This window comes from Nothobranchius furzeri, chromosome 15 (assembly GCF_043380555.1).
Source record: "Nothobranchius furzeri strain GRZ-AD chromosome 15, NfurGRZ-RIMD1, whole genome shotgun sequence".
Taxonomy (NCBI): domain Eukaryota; kingdom Metazoa; phylum Chordata; class Actinopteri; order Cyprinodontiformes; family Nothobranchiidae; genus Nothobranchius; species Nothobranchius furzeri.
The window spans coordinates 54,503,217-54,525,482 of record NC_091755.1 but is presented as its reverse complement, the minus strand read 5'-3'; the positions used below and the strand labels follow the sequence as shown (position 1 = coordinate 54,525,482).

Genomic DNA, 22,266 nt, shown 5'->3' with positions numbered 1-22,266 from the left:
TTCCCCGCGACCCGGATCCGGATAGGCGGAAGAAGATGAGATAAGAGACGAGACGAGATCAGAGCACCTGCTGACATTTCTCTGTTCCAGTTATTTTGTTATCATGAATAATTTATCACCTTGTCCTTATTTCCACATCAGAGGTGCAGCTATTTCACTGCAGGCAGTATAAATAGGCACTCTGACAGATGGTTACTAAAATCAATTAAATTCATTTTCCCTTGTTAATGTGCACACACCCCATATTGACAGAAAAGCACATAATTTGAAGTCTAGGAAGGGTTCTGATCTTCCCAAATGTATTACAGTTAAGGATTATGGAGGCCACTGTGCTCTTACTTGTCACCCATCATGACCTTTGAAGCCTCGTCCCACCTGGACAGAGCTGCAGGTTTGTCTGTGGGAGTGTGTGTTAACATAAGAAAGCAGCAAGAAGCAAACATCTGGAGGAGGTGTTTGTGTTTGTGTCTGTGTGTTTGTGGGGGGTGTTATTGGCAGGAAGCATTGCAGGAAATGGGAGACCAGCCGGAAAATCTGGAGTCTCCCCTCAGCTGGTGGCTGATAAATAATTTGTGTTCTAGCTTCCTCTAGTGGATGCTTTGTGCTGTTGGTTGGAAAAACTTGGTTGGGAATTTCTAATCGATTTTCATAGTTTTTTAATGCTTTTTCCCAACAGCTCTACTCTATAGAGCATGTTGTAATGGGAAAAAGAAACAGCAGGAAAGCCCCGCTGTAACCCCTCCTGTTGCTTTAGATGTTCTAGGAAACAGAATGAGAAAAACCAGTCATGCCAGTGCTTCTGTGAAATCTCCTGCAGGTTACACAAACCCTCTAAAGTTTAGTTACGTCAGCTGGCAACGAGAACTTCCTAATAACATTCTAACCAACCTACTTCCTCTTATGAAATCTGCATCTGCACATCAACCTAATTTAAACTGTGGAGTGAAGAGGCGCTTCCAACCAACTTCTGAGGTCATCACAGGTCAGGTCACAGTGGTTAGATCAAACAATCTTCCAGGACCAAAAGCTGGCGCTGTTTTCTTCTAGAAATGTTATCTTCCTGCTGATTGATAATCTGGACGTGTCTGGGCTTATCCTGGCCTGTGGTACACTGAGTATTCTGCGCCCAGCAAGATCAACGCTGCGTTTTGGGGCCAGTACCCTTTTCTGTTGCCAGCTTATATAACCAGTTTAGGCTCAGCTGAAATGGAATTTACCCCCAAAATGCCCCCCGCCACCTTTTGTCTCCCTCCCTTTGCTTTCACCTGAGCACATTTTATCTATGTGAGCTCTCTTTTCTTTATAAAACTCAAGTCCCTTACATGTTCATCTCCACACCCAAAAGTAACACAGTAAAGGTTTTGCGTAACTGGATTTATATGGTTTTTTTCAGCAGTGATAAATGTAAAATCACATTTTGTCAACCTTTATAATAATTGGAATGTAAATTGCTTTTAAATTACCTCCGGGTGATTATTGGTACTTGTGTTCTGCAGTTTCCACCTTATCAGCCTGGCCCTCCTGAGAGCCATTTCACCGAGGTTAAATTAGGCTGACGTTCTCCCGGTCACACAGTCAGCTTGATTATTATAATACTTTTCTCAGGTTTTAAACATTTCTAAGATGCATTTTATTCTTTTTTCACCAAAACTCTGCTCTTCACCTGAGATTTAAAAACTCTGAAGCTCAAATTGAACCCTTTTCCCTATTTATGGCAGGTCTACTCTATAATTCAACTACAGAACAAGTGAACTTAAACTATCTCAGTGAAGTTTTGCTCTATTTCACTGTATAAAGCACATTAAGGCAAATATCTAGTTATGATGGTAACAAAAAAATCAATCTGCTGTTTTCTTTGCTTATTAATAGAAACTGGCCTTTAGTAAACATGAAATTTTACTCAGAACATGAAGACTTGTTTTGGTTTTATTTGTTTTTTGTTGTTTTTCTCTCCTCCTGCTTTCCTCTTTCTTGTAGTTTGTATTGGATGTTTCACACATGCTGCCTGTCCATAAAGGCCCTTGAGGGACAAGAGCCTCATGGTTTATGTAACCGCTAATGGGGCCATTGATTCTACTGAAGCGCAGACAAGCTGGAAAACAAGCTTTTTAATGGGAAGATGCTGCTGAAACCCATCCAAACCTCCAGCCACGCTCGTCTCTCAGATCCAAGTCCCCCATGCAGACGAAGCTCTCACTCTTCTGCTTTTACATAACTTCTCACACCCCCCCAGACTAAACGGCACAACAATCACCATTTACTGTCACATGAACAGGACTGTGGGGAAAGCACAATGCAGACATTTCTCAGTTGAATCTGTGCCTAAAAGCGTAATTGCAGACAGAGCTGTCTAAATTATCATAACATCTCTGACCTCACGTTCACTTTTAAATGTTTTTGCACTCTGTGAGTAACAGTCAGTCACACACACACACACACACATACACACACACACACAATTCAGTTACAGTGATCTCTCGCTACTTCGCGGTTCGTTTATCGCGGATTCACGACTTCACGGATTTTTTATATGGAGCCTTATTCAAGGGAAATTCGCCAATTTGCGGTATTTTTAACCGATTCGCGGTATTTTTCTATGCGAAATATCAAGAAATTCCTGTTTTTTTCATCAATTTCATCATAAAATGCACTTTTTGTAATGAAACTACAAAAAAAAAACAAGTAAAAAATTTTTTCTTGAGTTTTACCCACAAAAAGAGAATGTGATCATACAATAATTCAATATAGTGCTGTACTGTAAATATGGTGTCCCTACTTCGCGGATTTTCACCTATCGAGGCCAGGTCTGGAACGCATCTACCGCGATAAACGAGGGATCACTGTACATCACAACAAACTTAGTTGTCGCTGAATTCATCCAGATAAATTTGGCCGGGTAGCACCGGCATCGTCTTTCATCCTCTGAGCATCGAGTCTTTGTCAGACTCGTTTTATTATTGCTGCAGTAAGTGTTCAGTACCACTCAGAATAAAGCTATTGCTGCGAGTCTGGTTGCTACAGTTCTGTCTAGAGGGCAGAAGAGCTCAGTTAATGCAGGCTGCTGCTGCAGGTGTAGAAAAAGATCCAGAAAGTGATGTTTTAATACCGCTGTCCTACGGTTGTCCAGGCCATTAACCCCTCGTCTTTCAGTGGACATTGTCCTCTTGACTTCATCTTGTTTGCATCCATTATTCATTAATACTGTCTGCTGTTTGGCCCAACGTGAGAGTGATGCTCCTCTGTGACACTGATCCAATAAGGCTATCATCGTGAAGTGACTACAGGGAGGAAAGTTGGCAGGTACAGATGATGTCTTGAGGTCATAAATAGTGCACAACACCGGGAAATGTTAGTGGTTTCATGTAAACAAAACAACTTCATGATGTTGTAGCAGTAGCTAAAGTTCTGCTGCTCTGTGGGTCCAATAAGGAGGCGAAACCCTTGGAGGGTCTAGGTGTGTCTCCTACACCTCATTGGTGATAACTTCATAGGCATGAGACCCACTTGCAGAAGAACTAGTGGAACATTTGGTCCGTATGCCACAAAGTTTGATGACCACTTTTAAAATGCATTTTGCGTTAGATGAGAATATTTATGACCTAAATCTGTTCTTCATTTCTTATTCATGAATGTGTTCAATGTAAAAGTTGAACTAGTATATTATGAAGTCACTTTAAGTCTGACGAGTAAGTTTATTTACTCTTCCTGTGCTTTTGAGATCTAAAAATGTATTTAAACTAGAAAACTGCCTATAAACACGACTGATTTTCACATTTAAATCAAACTTTCTCTCAACCACATTTACTTTCGCTGTCTCCTAATTTGGATCAGCTCATGGGGGAAAATACGCCCCTGAGGCCAAAATCACTCTTCTTTTTCTTTTCAAGTGTCAGTCACTTGTCAGGACATGAGTACACCCCCCTCTGAGATTTTGTGATTGTGTAGCCACTGTGCTATTCGGGGTATGTAAGTCATTCTCTCAGACAATGTGTGAAGAAACTTAGTCACCCCGAGAGCTCGAGTGTCCCTGCGGGGGGGGGGGGGGGGGGGGGCTGCATGCGGCACTTAAAGATTTCATTTTTAATGTTATGTAGTTTCCACATTTTTCTGCTGAAGAATCCGTCCAGTGCATCGAGTTCTGATCCTTTTTAAGGCTCTGACAGCTGAGCTTTGGTGCATCCTTTGTCCATCTCTGTCTTTATTGATCCTATACTTTAAATGTTGTATTTTTTTCACATAATTTCTTAATCAAGGCTTTTAAATGTACTTTAGATGCACAGAAGTTTGGTTTTAGAGTCATAGATTTCCATCCATCCATTTTCTTCTGCTGATCTGGGGTTGTGCCATGGGGGCAGCAGCCTAAGCAGGGAGGCCTAGACTTCCCTGTCCCCATCTACTTGGGCCAGCTCTTCCCTGGCCAGCCATGAGACAGTCCCTCCAGCGTGTCAAGGGTTTTCCCTTGGGTCTCCTGCCAGTTGGAGGCGTCCAGGAGGCATCCTGACCAGATGCCCGAGCCACTTCAACTGGCTTTTCTTGATGGGGAGGAGCACCGGGTCTACTCCGAGTCCCTCTCAGATGACTGGGCTTCTCACCCTATTTCTAAGGGAGAGCCCAGACACCCTGTGGTGAAAACTCATTTTGGCTGCTTGTATTCGCAATATTGTTTTTCGGTCACTACCCAAAGCTCATGATCATAGGTGAGGGTAGGAACGTAGATCGTCTGGTAAATCGAGAGCTTTGCCTTCTGACTCAGCTCTCTCTTCACCACGACAGACCGGTACAACGCCCGCAGCACTGCAGATGCAGCACCAATCCGCCTATTGATCTCGCACTCCATCTTTCCCTCACTCGTGGAACAAGACCCTGAGATACTTAAACTCCTCCACTTAGGGCAGGACCTCATCTCTGACCCGGAGCAGACATTCTACCCTTTTCTGACTCAGGACCATGGTCTCGGATTTTGAGGAGATGATTCTCATCCCAGCTGCTTCACACTCGGCTGCAAACTGCTCCAATGAGAGCCGGAGATCACGTTCTGATGAAGCCAACAGGACCACATCATCTACAAAAAGCAGAGACTCAACCCTTAGGCCACCAAAACAGATCCCCTCCACACCTTGGCTGCACCTAGAAATCCTGTCCATAAAGGTTATGAACAGAATCAGTGACAAACGGCAGCCTTGGCGGAGTCCAACTCTCACTGGAAACGAGTCCCACTTACTGCCGGCAATGCGGACCAAGCTCTGATGGTGGTCATACAGGGACCTAACAGAATTTAAAATCTTAATTGCACACCGTGTCTGGTGTCTGTCCGAGGGTGAACTGAGCCTCAAGGGTGAGAAAATGGAATTAGATTTCAATTTATTGCACAAAAATACTGTAATGTTTCTGAAAGACTTGAAGTGTTTTGAAAGACAACAGCCTCCACCATTCAAGTTTTGAAGCCATCAAATGTAGATTAATCAAAGAGTACAACTATTGTGCAAATGGTAACAAACCAGTGATAATTGGAAAGGAGCTCTGGCTTTTTTCTGAGAACACGAAAAACTCCCAACAATGAATGTTAAAAACTAACCAGATTTCATGTTTTATGAGAACATCTGTAAGGCTTTAATGTACACATAGAAGTGTACTAAAACCACATTTTTTAAAATGACTCATAACATCGAAACAAAATGATTTAGTTTTAACAAAAACAAAACGAGTCCGAACACAATTTGCTGTCATGTATGAAGAAAAGCAGACATGGACTATTACATCATAATAAGACTCAGGCTTAGTTTTGGTAGATCCATGGGATTTTCTACAAAAGGGCAGAAATGAAGATGGGTGCAAAACAATTCCTTATTTCGGTCTTTTGCAGGATTTATTTATGAATGTTTGAATTGTTTAAAGCCACTGAAAGCTTTCAGAATATTTTTATCCAGACAAACCTGTTTAGAGTTCTAAAAATGTCTTCGCTCTTTGGTCAGCTATAAAACTTGATGTCTGAAACCTTTGTCAGAAACTTTTAGCTCGTATAATTGTTTAAAATCCTATGGTTCAAAGGACCATTGTTTCTAATGATGAATGTCTTGTAAGTTGTTCTCTGGGGAAAATAAGCTCAGATTCTCCTGTTTGAGGATGTAGAAGTCAGCTGGAGGAGAAAGTAGCTCTAGACCACAGACATGATTACGTAGACGCCTCATTGGGCGCTGGAGAGCTTAACAGTGTTGCCAATCAATCAATCAATCAGTCAATCAATCAATCAGATTTTATTTATAAAGCACTTTTCAAGCAAAGTGTGACTCAAAGTGCTTTACAGAATTAAAATGACCCCAAATCCCCATAACAGTTTACAAGCATTAACAGAAGTAAGCACACACACGCACACACACACACACACACACACACACACACACACACACACACACACACACACATACATACACACACACACAATCACATCATTAAAACTTTAAATTCGGCTGAGTCCAGATGAACCAAGTAAGGTAAGGCAAGGAAACACCATCAGAGGAGCCATCTGCCCCGGCAGCATCAGGTGTTCCACAGCAACTAAGTCAGGGCGCTCAGAGGAGGGGTAGCATAGACCCCCACCTCCACTCAAACACTACCTGAAGAGCGCCCAGGAAGCAACATTTGACCACCGTCCCTGGGGCAGAGGGCCTCCACAGAGAGAAGACTGGATTAAAATGAGTAAAAATATGAAAATAAAAGAGCTAATATAAATGACTAACGTAAGAAAAGAAATAATAAATATAATCATATGGACAATAAACGTAATAATGTAATTAAATAATGAAACTGTGCTAAAATATAATCCTATAAAACATGCAAAGCCAGTAATAAAATGTAATCATGTAAAACAAGAAATAAAACTATAAAACATTATTAGATTAAAGCTAACCTAAAGTGCCTGGACTTAAAAACACGAATGCCAGATTTCTGCACAAGCCTAATTTAATTTAAACAATTATTGCACACTTTCTGTAAATCCTATAAACTTTGTTTCATTTCTCAAATGTCACTGTGTGTGTCTCCATGATATATTTAACTGAAATGTTTTATCAGAACAACCAACGATTTATACGGAAATCCAGAAGAAGAGTAACCCAAACCCAAACTTTTGCATCATGTAAACACAATCTTCTGTAGGTTATTTGAGAAAATAAAGCACTGTCCTTGGCTTTCCTCTTGTGGGGTTCTATTTTTATTTTCTTTAATATGTTTTCATTGTCAATTTTAACTTTTGGTGTTTCCTCATTTGTGCAACTCAGCAGAACAACGGCATGTGGCAATGACAGCACGGGGCCATGGCCCGTCACATGCAGTGGCAGACTTTATAAAAATAGCCATAGAACCTTTTGGGGGTTTTTGTGCATCCTTTAAAAAACATTCATCCTTCAAATGTGTCTTCAGAGGAAGCAGATTTTCATTTTTCAGCAAAACTTTGCCAAACTTCTTCTTTTGCATGTTTTAGTAAAAATGTCTGAGTGTGAACTTGTTGCATCCAAAAGCATTTACACATTTAAGATTAAACATATATCAAAGGAGGCCCTGAGATGTTTACAAACTGAGTTTTTAATAAATCAGCCAGAAAAAAGACCAACACTGTTCAGAAAAGCAATGCAAAACGTTCAATTTCTCTATCTAATATATAAATTAGCTGTTTAATGTAGCTGTTTGATGCTGTTGGGATTGGTGGTTTGGACTTACTTAAGCAGCCCGATGATGATTTGTGTTGGAAATGCAAAACGAGTATTGGGACGTTCATGCATTGTATTTGGGAATGTGCGCCTATCAGATGTTTTTGGACCTGTATTGTCAAGATCCTAAGTAATTGGTGTGGAACAGACATCCCTTTTAACCCAGAACTGTGCTTATTGGGAGATAAATCTCAGTTGCCTAATGTAAATAAGTGTAGTTTTTCAATCATCTCAGTGGGGTTAATAACAGCCAGTCGAGTCATTTTAAGACACTGGAAAGCAGTAGAATCTCCAGAGGTTAAGGAATAGGTCTGTGCAATGGCCGAATCTGCATCATATGAATGCATGCTCAGTAAAATGAGTGAAGACAACAGAGAGGGAACTTCTCACTGGGATGGATTCTGGAACTTCTTAAAGACAGACAAAGGCCTTGGGTGAAATCAAGCATGTTATGTGACTGCTGTTGTTCCAACTTTACGTGTCTGCAGGAGTTATATGATTGGGACTTGTATTCAAAATCAACTGCTATAACTGTATGTTTAATCCCTCCATGTTTAGTATCTATTGAGACTGTTATGTACCAGCCCTTCAAAGAAAGTTCAATAAAAACTTGAATTAAAAAAAAAAAAAAAAAAAAAAAAACAGCCCGGTTCACGCCCTCCTGCTGCTCTTGGATTTAAAGCTGCTATAGCGAATCTACAGAACTAGCAGGTTTTGAATGCAAACACGGTGACGAACCCCCCCCCCCCCCCCCCCCCCCCCCCCCAACAACCCTGGGTATCTTCCCTGAGTCGCGAACCAGTAACCTGCAATGCCAGAGTAAACACGATAGCGCTAAACACCGGATACCGTTTTCTAGGTCCAAACGTCTTTTGTTGTCCATGACTTCAAATGGTGTTTTTCTTTTGTGGGACTCTGGTAGTTTGTCCTAAAGTTGAAGTGGTAGCAGCCGGCTGTTTCTCCTTCTCTGGTGTTATAGAGCCGAGAACCTCCCACACCAGTGGTGTTCTGTTGCTCAATATGTGAGTGCGTGACGAATGAAGGACCCAGGGAAGTGTGACGGTTTGGCAAGGCCGACAACCGGATGGTCCAATAGTTGCTTTCAGCCTGAGGCGTGTTATTGGAGGAGGTTTTTAGACAAACTTGAGAGAACCATTTTATTAATTTTTCAATGTTTTTTTCATATCTACAATATATTTATAGCTATACTTTGTTAGAATGTTGATAAGAGACACAAAAAAAAAACATTTTAAACTTATATTTGTTTTCCACATTTGCCATTGTAGCTTCAAGCCCGTGGTTAAAGACCTTCTGATCTGGGGGTTTCCTTCAGGTTTCTGCCTTAAACCAAAACCATCCTCTCCATTGCTTCTGCATACTTTAGTGATCCAGCTGTTAAACAACTCACATCTTTCAGTTCAGTTTCGTTTACTCGTGAGCAGAAGGAGGAAATGTGTGTCGGCGCTCTCAGGCAGCAGAAGGTGATTCATACCAACACGATCGCCCGGCCTGAAAACAGATTGGATGCGACAATCACACTGTGTAATAACTGAAATGAGGGAGTGAAAATATTCCTTCCTTCCTTTCTGCTTGAGTTAACAGCTGTGTGTGGAGCTTAACTGACCTATAAACTCCATCAGAAGAAAATAGCCTCCCCTCCTTTCCCTTGGCTTTCTCACTACCCCTCTTTCCTTGCTCCCTCTCTTCCACCATGTTGGCTCCTGGTGGGCTCTTCTCCTCCCTGACTCCCCTCTCATCTGTCCTGTGGGTTTTTGGCTCCCTTTTTACCCTCTTGGGTTTTGATGCTGAATGAACTTTTTGAACATTTAACTTCACAGTGAACTCTTTCTTCTTGCGCTCCTGCTTACATCCAACCCGGCGATTCTCCAAACGCTTTACCGCCTCTGCTCTGTCACCTCAAACTCACATCAAAGGAGTGTTTTTTCGAAGAGGAGTTCCTCCTCCTCTGCATGCTGTCAGTGGAAGTCCTGCTTGTGGAAGTGCCCCATTGGTTCTGTGGCTCTGTGGATCTTGTGTTTGCTCTGAAAACACGGTGATGGGCTTTGAGACTTTGCTCTTTCTGTAAACAACAACCCAACACAGCACATATCATCGGTAATATTTTATTGCTGCTCACCCAGAAGATTCTGGATACTTTTGTTGTGAAGAAACGTCCTAAGTGATGAGCGCTTTGACAGGACGATACGTCTCTCCTGAGAGACAGAAATGCTGATGGAGACCATTTTCCTGTCCGAGCAGCTTACATAAGTTTCACCTTGATGGAGGTCATCCTCAACCTGCTAACTTCTGAAACCTCTCTGCTTCATACCCCCACCACTGTGAGTCTTCTCATGTTCTTTCTTTTTTAGACTAAATCTACTTTGTAGTGGGATGTTGTGTTGAAATCATTAAAAGTGTCGAGGCAAACTTAGTACAACATTTTTGTACAAAACTAGGCAAAAGCTGAAATTTGTAGCCATTTTACTTCATTTTCTGTAGCTACTTGTGAGCGTTGGATGAAGTGCTCAGCATATGAATGGGATACATTGTTGTCAAACTGGATCCCATTAAACCAGCATCTCCCTGGGCTGTGGTTGTTGGTGACAGATTGTAAACGGCGTTCGCGAGGGAGTTTCCACGAGGTCTCGAAACGTTTTCAAGGTTTCTTAGTTTCCTCGCTTGTGTTCATTATTTAGTTTCAGAAATTTTCAACATGTTAGAAAAGTTACAAAATCAATTTTCTCTCAAAATAGAATCACGGCAACAGCAGGAGGCTGGAGGCTGATGCAAACTCATCCCAATAGGGAGCCTAAAGCCGGGCGTACACTGTGCGACTTTTTCACTCGTAGCACTCAGCTTCTAGCCTAGTGAACTAGACCAAATTCTTGCTTTGCAAAGTTTGGTCTAGGCATGCTCCATTGGAACCTCAGCAGCTCCTACCAGGACTCTGGCTAGCCAATCACAACCCTCTAGAGGGGTTTCAAACACACAAAGAGCTGTGATTGGTCCATAATGGTGGGCCAATCACGATAATTTAAGCCTCTCTGTACGATATTGTGGGATTTTGGATCTGGCAACACTGTTTAGTCTGGCTTGCCAGGCTACTAAGCTTCAGCTCAAACTGTACGACTTCCTCGCAGGGCAGATCTCACGAGTCATGCGCTCACACTGTAGGACCCAGTTCTCGGATGCGACCTGACTGCTCACACTGTACGTCTGGTAGCAACACGTCGGACCTAAAAATATGCTAAAAATAGCCGTTTTTACTCAACACGTGAGACTTTTTTGTCTTGTTTTGCCTGTTGTCCATCAGGAGTGCTGCAGGGGGACACACGGGGATTTATGGGGGTTGGATGAGGAAAACGAAATAAAGAAAGTAAATCTGTGTTTTGTGATCAGTTTAATTTGACACGAACACGACAAACACGCTTTCTTGACAATCTTTGTGAGTAAAAAAAAACGTGTAGAAATAAAAACGAACAACGTGTGTTATTAGGGAAATAGCGGGCGAGCGGTGGTGACGCAGGATTGCGCATGCGCCGTGAGTGGTTCTGATACTTTTTGGGTCGCAGCTGCTCGCAGCGCCGCTTCAACAGTGCGATACCCTCACGAGGGACGAGCAAAGTATTAAACACGCCAGAAGTTTGTGTGAGCTCACGATTGCTGATCGATAGCTGGTCACGTGGTGTTAATCGCCTCTCGTAACCCCCTGTACACTACACGACGCTCAGCGCAAAACTCGCCCCGATCTCGTGGATTCTCGCACAAGTGGAAAATCGCCTCAAAAAAGTGAAAAAGTCGCACAGTGTACGCCCGGCTTAAGTCTCCTTCCTTTCCTGTCGGCTCCCTGGAAAAACAAAAAAATGAATGCAAGTCAACAGGGTAAAGAGCAATTTTCTAATTTGCTTTGCATTACGCCTTGGATCGCACCGACATCTTATGTGCAATCCATGGCACATCACTAACGGGATTAGAAAATAGTGTTTTTAGCTCCATTGACCCATGGTCTGGAAGTAGATGGGCGTGGCTTAGGCTCCCGATTTAGCTCCTGTGTCTGAAATTGTGAGAAATGTGAGACTAGCTTGGGAGGAGATGGCAACCAATAAAGCTAAATTGAGACGAACAAAAGAAAGTGATAGGAGCACAACACATTTAGATTAAAGATAAATTACAAAAGAGAATAAAGACATAAGCAGAATACTTTTAAAATGCGTTGCAACAAGAAAATGTTTGTTGTTTTGCTGAAAATGTTTTTAAATCTGAAATTACAGGTGATGAACGTTTTGTATTTCTGTGCCTAACTAGTTGTTAGCAGTCACAAACACAGTTAGATGCTGACTTTAAAGCAAACTAAAAGATGATTTCACCATTATTTTTTCACCCAGCTTTGCTGTGGAATGGACAAACAACGGTAGGAGAAAATGGACTTTGGATGTTACTGAGCTGAATGGCATTCAACAGGGTTTCCAGAGTGACTCGAAACATTCATCAGGGTTTTTGGTTTGCTTGCATAAGTTGGCTGTTGCTTAAATTTGAACAGGTTCAAAACATTTGCAAGACAAATTTCCTCTCGTAATAGCCGCGTTAAGTCATTGCAAGCTTCTGTACCTCACTAGAAACTGTTCTCAGTTACTGCACGTCAGAAGGTTCAAGAAATATAAGGGAACTAAGGGGCTGAGTTGTGACCAAATATAAATAATAAAGAAAAATTATGAATCTGATCAGGAAAAAAATTTGATTCTTTCTCTCTCTTCTTTCAAATCACTACTTAAAACCCACTTCTTCAAATTGGCCTTCCCCTAATACTAACCCAGCATGACCCCAGTTTTGTTCATTATTTTACATTTTTATGGCCATGTTTATTCATTTGGCAGACGCTTTTATCCAAAGCGACTTACAATTTATAACCTATAGGGCGTGTTGTGATCTGTGGGGGAAACCGGAGTACCCGGAGGAAACCCACGCATGCATGGGGAGAACACGCAACTCCACGCAGAAAGGCCGCAGCCGAGTTTCGAACCTGTGACCTTCGTGCTGCGAGGCAACAGTGCTAACAACTGCGCCACCATGCAGCACATTTTGTTTCAATATTTGTTTATTGTCTTTTTATGAAGCGTATTTGAGTGGCCTAAAAAGTGCTATATAAGTTTGATGTATTATTATTATTATTAATAATAATAATAATAATAATAATAAACATTTGTTTTTCCAACTAGCCTAGTGAGAAAAGGGATGTAATGTTCTCAGGAAATGAGGTCCTGAGACAAATAGCACACACATTTAGTAAGGTATATACCTTACATACTATATATATTATTACTTAGATTAGCCATTTTTATATTTAGCTTGTTTTTACGTTATTGTATTTTGCACAACTGTTGCTGTGAAGCTCGCACACAAGAATTTCACTCGCATGTACTGTACCAGTGTACCTACACATGTGACGTGACAATAAAAGCGATTTGATTTGATTTGATTTGATGAGATACAACAGCAAACTTTAGGATATATTTTATTGTTCCCCAGTTCAAAGTGAAGGTTTGGAAGTGGAAGCTGCAGAACATACACCTAAAAGACTAACTCATTCGATTATGCTCTGTGTCTCCAAACTCTCATCACTCATGGATGTCAGACTCTGGGGATAAGCAGAGTTTGATAGCCAGCAGACCTGGCCTGCTTCTAAAACTACTCCACATGCTTTGACAAAGCTGCGCTGCACCCTTCCCGTGTTTCAGAAAATCCTGTTACAGAAGTGTGACGCATGCCTGATGTCTGAGAAAAAACCCTGATGCTATCGTAGTACAACCCTGCATCCTGGCACCTGAAACTGCTGCTTCTAGAAACACACGCAGAGTGCGCTGGAAGCTCACCAGTGACTCAGCTGGAACACACGGCATAAACGCCAGCCAGCTGCCGGCCTTTTTATTTGCACAGACAAACACTTAACAGGGTCAGGGCAGGACGTGGAGAAAATGGCTTAGAGGTTTCAAGCTCGTACTCAAAACAGTCAGCACATTGATATCATTGTTTATACTAAATAATGTTTTTACTCTCAACACAACAGATGTTGTGATTGTTATGTTTTAGTTTGAAACACCTCATTAGCCTGTGTAACCTACACAGAACAGAACCAAATCAGGGACGTGTTTCTTCTGGGTGGTTGGCAGAGATTAGATCTGGATTGTGCAAAATACTTGATGTATTTAATTAAGCGTGAAGCGTGTTGATGAGACTTTCTACATGCCTGTTTATGAGAGGTGTGTTTGGTGTTCCGGTTTAACTTGGCTTGCCCAGGACTCTGCTGGGATGCAAAGTAAGCCGGTTGCCATATCACGGCTCTAACCGGCTTTACTGGGATCAGAGGCTATTGCCCAAGCAGAGCCCACCAGCAGGCGGGACCAGTATCAGGGTATAATGTAGGTAGAGTGAGAAAACTCTCCTCCAAGAGTGTGTGAAGCAGCTGTAGACTTCTCGCTGTTACCCTTTTTACTGAGGACGGCATATCCAAGTGGCATCAACAGGCCCCCTAATTACAAACAACTCTCCCATCAGGCTAGGCAGCCTCCAGTGTCAAAGCCCATCGTGTTTTTCTTTGATGACTCTTCACATCGTCTTTGGCTTTGTGAACCCTGGGGAATTAGCTCACAGTCTTTAATTACACGCATGATTAGTGACAGAGGACCTTAACGGTTTGTAGATGGCTCTGATTGCTGGGATCGTTACAGTTGTTTGGTGTGTAGCATTGCTTTGCTATGACTGGAACATTCCTGTCAGTGATTAGTAAATGGGTTATGACCATTCAGTTAGGATGTCAGGAATGAGGTGCATCCCAGAAAACCACCTGACCAACCTGCCTTACCTGGGATTTTTATTTGAATTTATTTTAAAGTAGGTTTTTCACATTTGAAACCTTTACTCCTCTCTCAAAGTGGACTACAGGATCTTGACCTGTGTTGTGTCATGCTCTTGTGTAGTGGTTTAATTTTCCCCATGTGAAGGTCTGGGCGGTCCTCACTACAGTGGACCGCATAAACGACATCACTAAGCTTCTGATTCCCATATTCCGTCAGAACTGACAAAGCTCCTCGGATGAGAAGCGAAACATCTTCAAGAAAACAAATGTTACGTCCTGGCGATGCTAAGGAGGTAACAAACCCGTGACCAGATGGAGTGGGAGGAGTACATGCATGTAATAAAGAAAAACAGCAGATAAATAAACGTACTATACACAGAATGGCACAGATAAATACTAACAGAGAAAAACCTTAACAAACAGAGCATTCACAAGATTAACTTAAAGCGCTCATAGCTGAGAATATACCAAACAAAAAACACCGGCTCAGAAGGACTTCAACTGAAAGAGGGCCATAACATTTACTACCCCTAAATCCAACCAGAGGAGCTTTAACTCTCTATACAAACCACCTATAGGTCTAACCAAGCTTCTAAGCAACAATACCACACCAGTAATCCTCCACAGTAGTCTAACAGCACAAAGTTCCAACAAAGCTGACCAAGTGGGGAAACAGCACACCATCAGCTGCTCCCCAACTGCAGGCAGACCAGGAAGTCTCTTATAAGCCACCCAGCAGCTGATTGCTGGATGATTCCCAACTGGTCCCAGGTGATGGTGGAGGAACCAGGAACAGAGCCAATTGAATCCCCTGGGCTGCAGGCTGAAGAATATGGAGAGCTGGGCTGTACACTCAGGCAAAACAAAACTAAGTACAGAGACATGAAACTAGGGATCGTAACACCAAAGAAGTCCAGTTGCCTTCATTCAAACTCTTTTGGATGTTTTGCTTACTTGTCCGACCAATAAAAGGGTGTAGTTTCTGTGCCAGCCTGTTCTGGTCTCGGGTCTTCTTATCACAGCAGAACACTATCTGTGCCACATTACAGTTAGAAGCAATTCAGAGAGTCCAGCTGACTTGTCCTTTGTCCTCTTTTATCTTTAGGTTTTTGAGATAGCTGTCAGAAAGGAGAAAGCAGTGCTCCTGAGGATGGAGTAGAGCTTCATTTACATTTTTACCTCAGAACTTTTTTATAGCGAAGAGGAGCCGTCACCTCCTGACTCACCGAGAGCCTGTCCAGCAGGCTGTCCCAGTTCTCTGATTCATCTGAACGCCTCGGATGCCAAGCAGGAATATTTGTAACGATTACACTGTCTGTAAACAACGTATTGGTGATAGACCGACTCATGAGTGTATCTTCTACCATTTATTACAGATTGAAACATAACACAAAAATATAAACATTTAAAGTTATAATTTGGATTAATTACTAGGGGGTTTCCATATGTTTAATGTGCCATGGCTAAGTCTCTCTCTCTCTCTCTCTCTCTCTCTCTCTCTCTCTCTCTCTCTCTCTCTCTCTCTCTCTCTCTCTCTCTCTCTCTCTCTCTCTCTCTCTCTCTCTCTCTGTCTCTCTCTCTCTCTGTGTCTGTCTCTCTCTGTCTCTCTGTGTCTGTGTCTGTGTCTGTGTCTGTCTTTTAAAGAGATGTCCAACTGGTTTTTCTGCCTTTTGAATACCCGTCTTCTATTGGCTGACAGGAAAGGCACAGGGAGAGCTGAGACTAGCTGTGCTGTCTCAGTTTTGAAGGAACTGGTTCTTCTTTGTCCTTTTTTAAACAGGTTCATGTCCAACACAACGCCATAAATGGTAAATGTTGTGGAAAAGTAACCAAATCGTTGCTGGTTTGAAAACCAAAACAAACTAGTAAACCATTCTAAAAGGGATACAAATATCTTAGTCATTTTCTAGTTGCCGTTTATTTTTATTTCTTTATTCAATGTAAATCTCGTTATTAAATAAAGACAAATATTTGGCTTTTACTAAACAAAGTTTATTTATTGCAACATTTCTGACATATTTTGCTTTCCAGTTCATTTTTATGCGTAATAAGTCCGCTATAAATGATTTTCTCAGGAAAGGGATTTCCAGTTATTCATAAGACAAAAGAATGATGCAGCAGGAATAATCATAAAAGATTATTCGCTGACACATCCCACCAGCAGGTGATTTATTAGTTTTTGTTGGTGTTTTACTGTATGAGTGTTAAAAATACTCCACAGTTCATTGAGATGTCAAACAGCTGTGGATTACTTTACGGTCCTTAATAGACTCGCTATCTCACCCCGGTTCAGTCCGTCTGCGGGCCGGTGCAGCGCACAGGTGACGTCACGCGCCAACTGTGTGGGCGGAGCTTCGCTCAGACTTTCAGGTGAAGTCCTGAAACTTCACAACAAGCCGGGCGGGTGGAAGTCGAAGTGTGAGAAGCGTCCGAACCGGCGCGACAGGGAGCTTTTAGCGGATAAAGCTTCCTGGAAAGAGTCGGGACAGATGAACACACACGGTTCTTCTTCACCGGGAGGAAAATGCACTGGGAACAGTTTCTCCGCTTAACCAACGGAAAGGTGAGCCGCGGCTTTAGCTCCGGTTTCGGTCAAACAGAACTTATTAGGGTGCTGCTCGCGTTAAAACGTTGTTTTCCTTCCCTGGTGAAGGTGTTGACTGTCCCTGTTAGGGCAGGGCAGGGCAGGTGAGCCTCTGATTCATGCTGTTACCTGATGAAGCAACACTGAGTTTTGGTTTGCATCGCTGAAGTTGAATGTTTCTTTTGACTGAGGTGTTTATGTAAATGACTCACCTCCTCTGCTTGTGGCAGAATGTTTGTTATTGTCTCTGAAAAGAAAAGGAGAAACTAATGTTGCTGTGATTCATGTGCAAGTATCAGTAAGTACTTCTGCAAGTACACTCTGACCAAAGAGGTCATTTTATATCATCTAGTGTCTGAAAACCGAAACACACTTCAGTCTCCATCAGCTGTAAAGTAGACGTTAAGATGCCGTTTTAAAGACGTTAATAATTCACACGAATGACTTTCCTGCTTCCTTTTCTTTATAAATGAAAAGTTAATAACTTACAACTTTTCTAACTAACTGACCATTAGTGGCTTTTCAGCTGATTTACTTTTGCCCTCTTTCCTGGCAACAGACCACAAAAAAAAAAAAAGCAGAAGCCATTTTTTACCATGTCAGCAAAAAGAACAAGAACTCCCCATATGCAGCTCGGGTCCCCCCTGTTGTCCCCCCTTTTTTATGTTCCTGTTAAATTCCTTATGTCCTTCCCGCTGTCATGTACCCTCTCTGATCTCCCTGGCTGTTTTTCCCCCCTCTCTGCTTCAGATTGACCGACTGGAAGTGAGTGGGCTGGGCCAAACACCCCTCGCTGTTTCCTGTGGGACAGACGGTTCATTCCCGGCGGGTGAGGACGGCGCCCCGGATCCTCAGCGCACCAAGCAAGCCATCGCCCAGCTGCAACAGAAAATCCTCAAGCTCACGGAGCAGATTAAGATCGAGCAGACGGCCAGGGACGATAATGTCGCAGAATACCTCAAACTGGCCAACAATGCTGACAAACAGCAAAGCGCACGAATCAAACAGGTGAATGTAAAATCTTCTGTGTCCTGGTGCAGCTGTGGCATGTTTATGGTATGCCGTCACGATCACTAGATCACATCAGAACCTGTTGGATCACTTTGCACCTTGTGGCTAGGAGAGGTTTTTGGTAACTATTGTGAAGTATAATTAAAAATATCACTATAAAAAAAAACTTTTTTTTTGTCTGCCAAGGTGTTTGAGAAGAAAAATCAAAAGTCTGCACAGACCATCCAGCAGCTGCAAAGGAAACTGGAGCACTACCACCGGAAGCTACGGGAAGTGGAGCACAACGGTATCCCACGCCAACCCAAGGATGTCCTGCGGGACATGCAGCAGGGCCTGAAGGACGTCGGGGCTAAAGTCAGTGGCTTCAGTGAAGGAGTGGTGGACAGCGTTAAGGGGGGCCTCTCCAGCTTCTCACAGGCCACTCACTCTGCCGCCGAAGCCGTCGTCTCCACGCTTATTCGCAACAAATATGGCAGCGCTGAGAACATCCCCTCTCTCAAAGACTCGCTGGATGACCCCTCAGTGGAGGAGGGTGTGGCGGTGGGCGGTGGACGTTCTCTGGGCATCACTAGCCACCACTTCCAATCTAGCCCCAAATACGGTAGCGAAGATGACTGTTCTAGTGCCACGTCTGGTTCAGTTGGGGCCAACAGCACCACGGGGGCACCTGGGGGCCCCCCCAGTTCCAAGGGTAACACACTGGAGAGGAGCCAGGGCTCTAGCCTGGACGTGCTGCTACAGGAAATGCAAGAACTGAGGGAGGGCCAGGCGAGGTTAGAGGAGAGCCTGGAGAGTCTGAAGAGCCACTATCAGAAAGACTACACAGTGGTTATGCAAGCGCTGCAAGAGGAACGCTTCAGGTACAGGCTGCAGCATACCTGAGACATTTTCACACAAGTGCTAGTGAGGAAATCCCCCGTTTTTTCAGTGTGTTGGAGAGGAGCTGCCACTTTTAGAAACACGATCACGCTGATAATTCCTGTCACCCGACGACGTCTCGTCTTGGGCAGCTCTAGATGCCGATGGCGTGGTTTTATCAGAGCTGACAAACGGTAGATAAAAGCAGAACCCTTGACCTGCTGTCACCACGCATACTGTACTTCCGACATAAAGGTCACCGTTGGCTCTTGGGTCTTTCACATGTCTTTAGCTGCTGTTTTTCCTCACTTGTAGATCACAGAGGACGTAAGATGTTGAAACAGTAATTCATGTTTAAGTGAGCATAAGTACAAAGGTGACGGACACCTGGACAGTTCAATAGTCCTCTTAGTGCCTAAACCCTGCTTTCAGCTCTGGTCCCTGCCCCACATTAATATCCAGGCTTTAAACTCAGTCACATCCCTCCAGAATGTTCAGACACCAGAGCACGACGATAAGGACGTATTTTGGACATTTTTCTTCCTAAAATGTCCAAAGCAGTCTTTGTTGATTCCTCTGGGGCCAAAAACTTTTTCCAACCAGGAAGTATGGCCACCAAGCTCCTTTCAGCTTGCCCACTGGGGTATATTTATTCATAAATAAGTCATGTTGCGAAGTAGGGTCTCTGCAACTATATCCATCCTTTTTTGACAGAAACAAAAAGATCAGAGATGAACTTTCCTGAGTTCACTGATTTAACGTTTCAGCAGCGGTATAACTGAGATGTGAGCAGGAATAAGGAAGGAAAAGGCAGAAACGAAACTCCCCAAAGGAAAAGTTTCCTAAAAGAGAACCTCAACTGGAATGAACCCTTTAAAGGGATGACGTCACTTTGGTCCATGGTCACACTTTTCATGAAACCTCGGTTAAAGGTTACGACTGTAAATAATGATTTGTTTTATTAGCCGTGTTTATTGAGAGTTGTCTCTCAATGAATGGGTAAATATTTTAGTTTTGAGGTTTTTGAGGAAGTTGATGTGGTGTTGTTGTAATGTGTCTTGTTGGTTGAATCCACCTTTAAAACAAACACGTAAAGGTGCTGTCTCATGTCCACTCTTGTCTGCTGTTGTCCAACCAAATGTCAATGGCTGCTGCAACAAGCACCAGGATAAATCCCCCTCCTAGTGCTGGGCTCTCTTCATTGGCCAGTGTCACACTGCTAACTGGCTTTGTGATTGGTCAGTCAGATGAGCAGATGAGTGAGCACATCCTAATCTTATCAGGGCGAGTCATCAGCCCAGACAGGTGCCATGTTGTCAGACACCTCCAAGGCCTGTTTCCGCTAAAGCCCCCATGTGCTTCTGGAGCTTTAGCTCATTACGCCTCAGACCCACACAAGTGTCGTCTCCTTATTTGTGTTCAGGTGTGAGCGTCTGGAGGAGCAGCTGAACGACCTGACAGAACTTCACCAGAACGAGATCCTGAACCTCAAACAGGAGCTGGCCAGCATGGAGGAGAAGATCGCCTACCAGTCGTATGAGAGAGCCAGAGACATCCAGGTTTGCCTGCTAGCCTTGTGTCCACACACACACACACACACGTGTGCAGGAATAACACTAGTTATTTTAGTGCATGACAGCAAAGTAGAGATTGATAATTAGACTAAAGTTTTGATAAGTTTCACTTTTGATGTTCAGTAAAGCAAAATGGTCCCTAGGCTCTGATTAAAGCCTGTCCTTTTAGGTAAATGTGATTTTGGTTTAGTTTTATTTCTGACCTCTTATCTCATCTACTGTGTCCATCAGGGTTGCAAATGCCATTAAATAAAGGAATCTGAGGAGGATTTTCAGTCATTACTTTGTCCTCTAACAGAATTTGAGGACGTCATCCCGTTTTGTTTAATTCGATCCTGCGTTTGAGTAAAGAACATGTCTGTGTGCGCAGCTTCCTGTGATAAACAGCTGGACGCTCAAAGCTGCTCAGCATGGCTTTACCAGAGTCGCGTTTAAGACTGTAGATGTTGACTGTGTAAATAGGAAAATCTGTCCAAGGAATGTCCCATCAGCATTCCTGTTTTCAAAAACAAAACCGGTTTGTCGAGAACGAGCATCCCTTCCTGTTGTGTGTGTGAGGGTTTGTGGTTTCGTGTGTGCCTCCTCAGAACAATGCTGCAGTTCCTTCTGCTGACAGCAGGGGGTGACAGAATACTAGAGAGTGCACTTAGGGTCACCTTTCCAAAACTTAAACCACAAAATGAACAATTTCTAAACCATTCAAATGTTGAGTGCTATTTTTTGTGAGAAGTGTTTCTAATGAAACATCAAAGGGAAGGTTGCATACTTATTTCTGTTATGTGTGAAGATGGTTACAAAGCTGACTTGTTTTTGCTCCGGGTGTCCACAGGAAGCATTAGAAGCGTGTCAGACCAGGATCTCCAAGATGGAGCTCCAGCAGCAGCAACAGCAGGTCGTCCAGTTGGAGGGGCTGGAAAATGCCACGGCGCGAACCCTCCTGGGAAAACTTATCAATGTGCTGCTGGCTCTCATGGCTGTCCTTCTGGTCTTTGTCTCAACTGTGGCCAACTGCGTGGTCCCCCTGATGAAGACTCGCTCCCGCTCTCTCTCCACCCTCCTCCTCATCCTCCTGCTGGCCTTCCTGTGGAGAAACTGGGATGCTCTCTCGGGGTACACGCACCGAGCTCTGCAGCCCCCGGGGTGACCGGATTGACGCCAGCACGTGTTGCTTTGGTGTCGCCGGGTGATAACGCTGTTATAGCCACGCATGGAGAGGGTTGAGGACCACAGCTGCATTAGGATGACTGTGTGGCCATGCACGCCGAGCACATTCCGGATGAAGCCCGGAATAAAGAGGCAAAAAAATGGAGCAAAGTTTAAAAAAAAAAAAAAAAACTCATTTGGGGAAGGAAAAGACTGTTTACATTTTGGAAAATGATGTGTTATTCCGCACCGGATGCAGCATTTTACTGTTTTTATCCATAGAGTTTAATCAATTGTAATGTTGTTTCTAATATTATTATATTTTCAATGTTATTTTATTCAGTACCATGTAGCATTATGCTCCTCTGTGGAGGGGAGGTTAGTCAGGAAACTGGGCCGGTGACTCACCCCAAAGGTCCGGTCTAATTTTAGAGACCTGCAAATGTGAGAATGGGGTTGATTGCTTTTCAGAAGAGAACTTTTATCTTTTTTTATGACTGCTAGATTGAACCTTTGCTTAAAATCTGCATGGGAGGT

At 43.1% G+C, this 22,266-nt stretch overlaps 1 protein-coding gene across 5 annotated transcripts in view; it reads left to right on the top strand.

Annotated features, from left to right (window-relative positions):
- Positions 1-21,878, top strand: part of tmcc1a (transmembrane and coiled-coil domain family 1a) — a 63,188-nt gene extending 41,310 nt beyond the window's left edge. For 3 of the 5 annotated variants that reach the window (XM_015968405.3, XM_015968404.3, XM_015968409.3), the window contains 4 exons: positions 17,894-18,151; positions 18,341-19,014; positions 20,436-20,571; positions 21,416-21,878. In XM_015968405.3, the coding sequence (XP_015823891.3) occupies positions 17,894-18,151; positions 18,341-19,014; positions 20,436-20,571; positions 21,416-21,730 (1,383 nt within the window). In that variant the 3' untranslated portion in view covers positions 21,731-21,878. Of the gene's footprint in view, positions 1-9,844; positions 10,046-16,934; positions 17,123-17,893; positions 18,152-18,340; positions 19,015-20,435; positions 20,572-21,415 lie in introns of those variants that run through there. The other 2 variants (XM_015968407.3, XM_015968408.3) reach the window with 2 other exon arrangements.
- Positions 21,879-22,266: the final 388 nt, after the last annotated feature.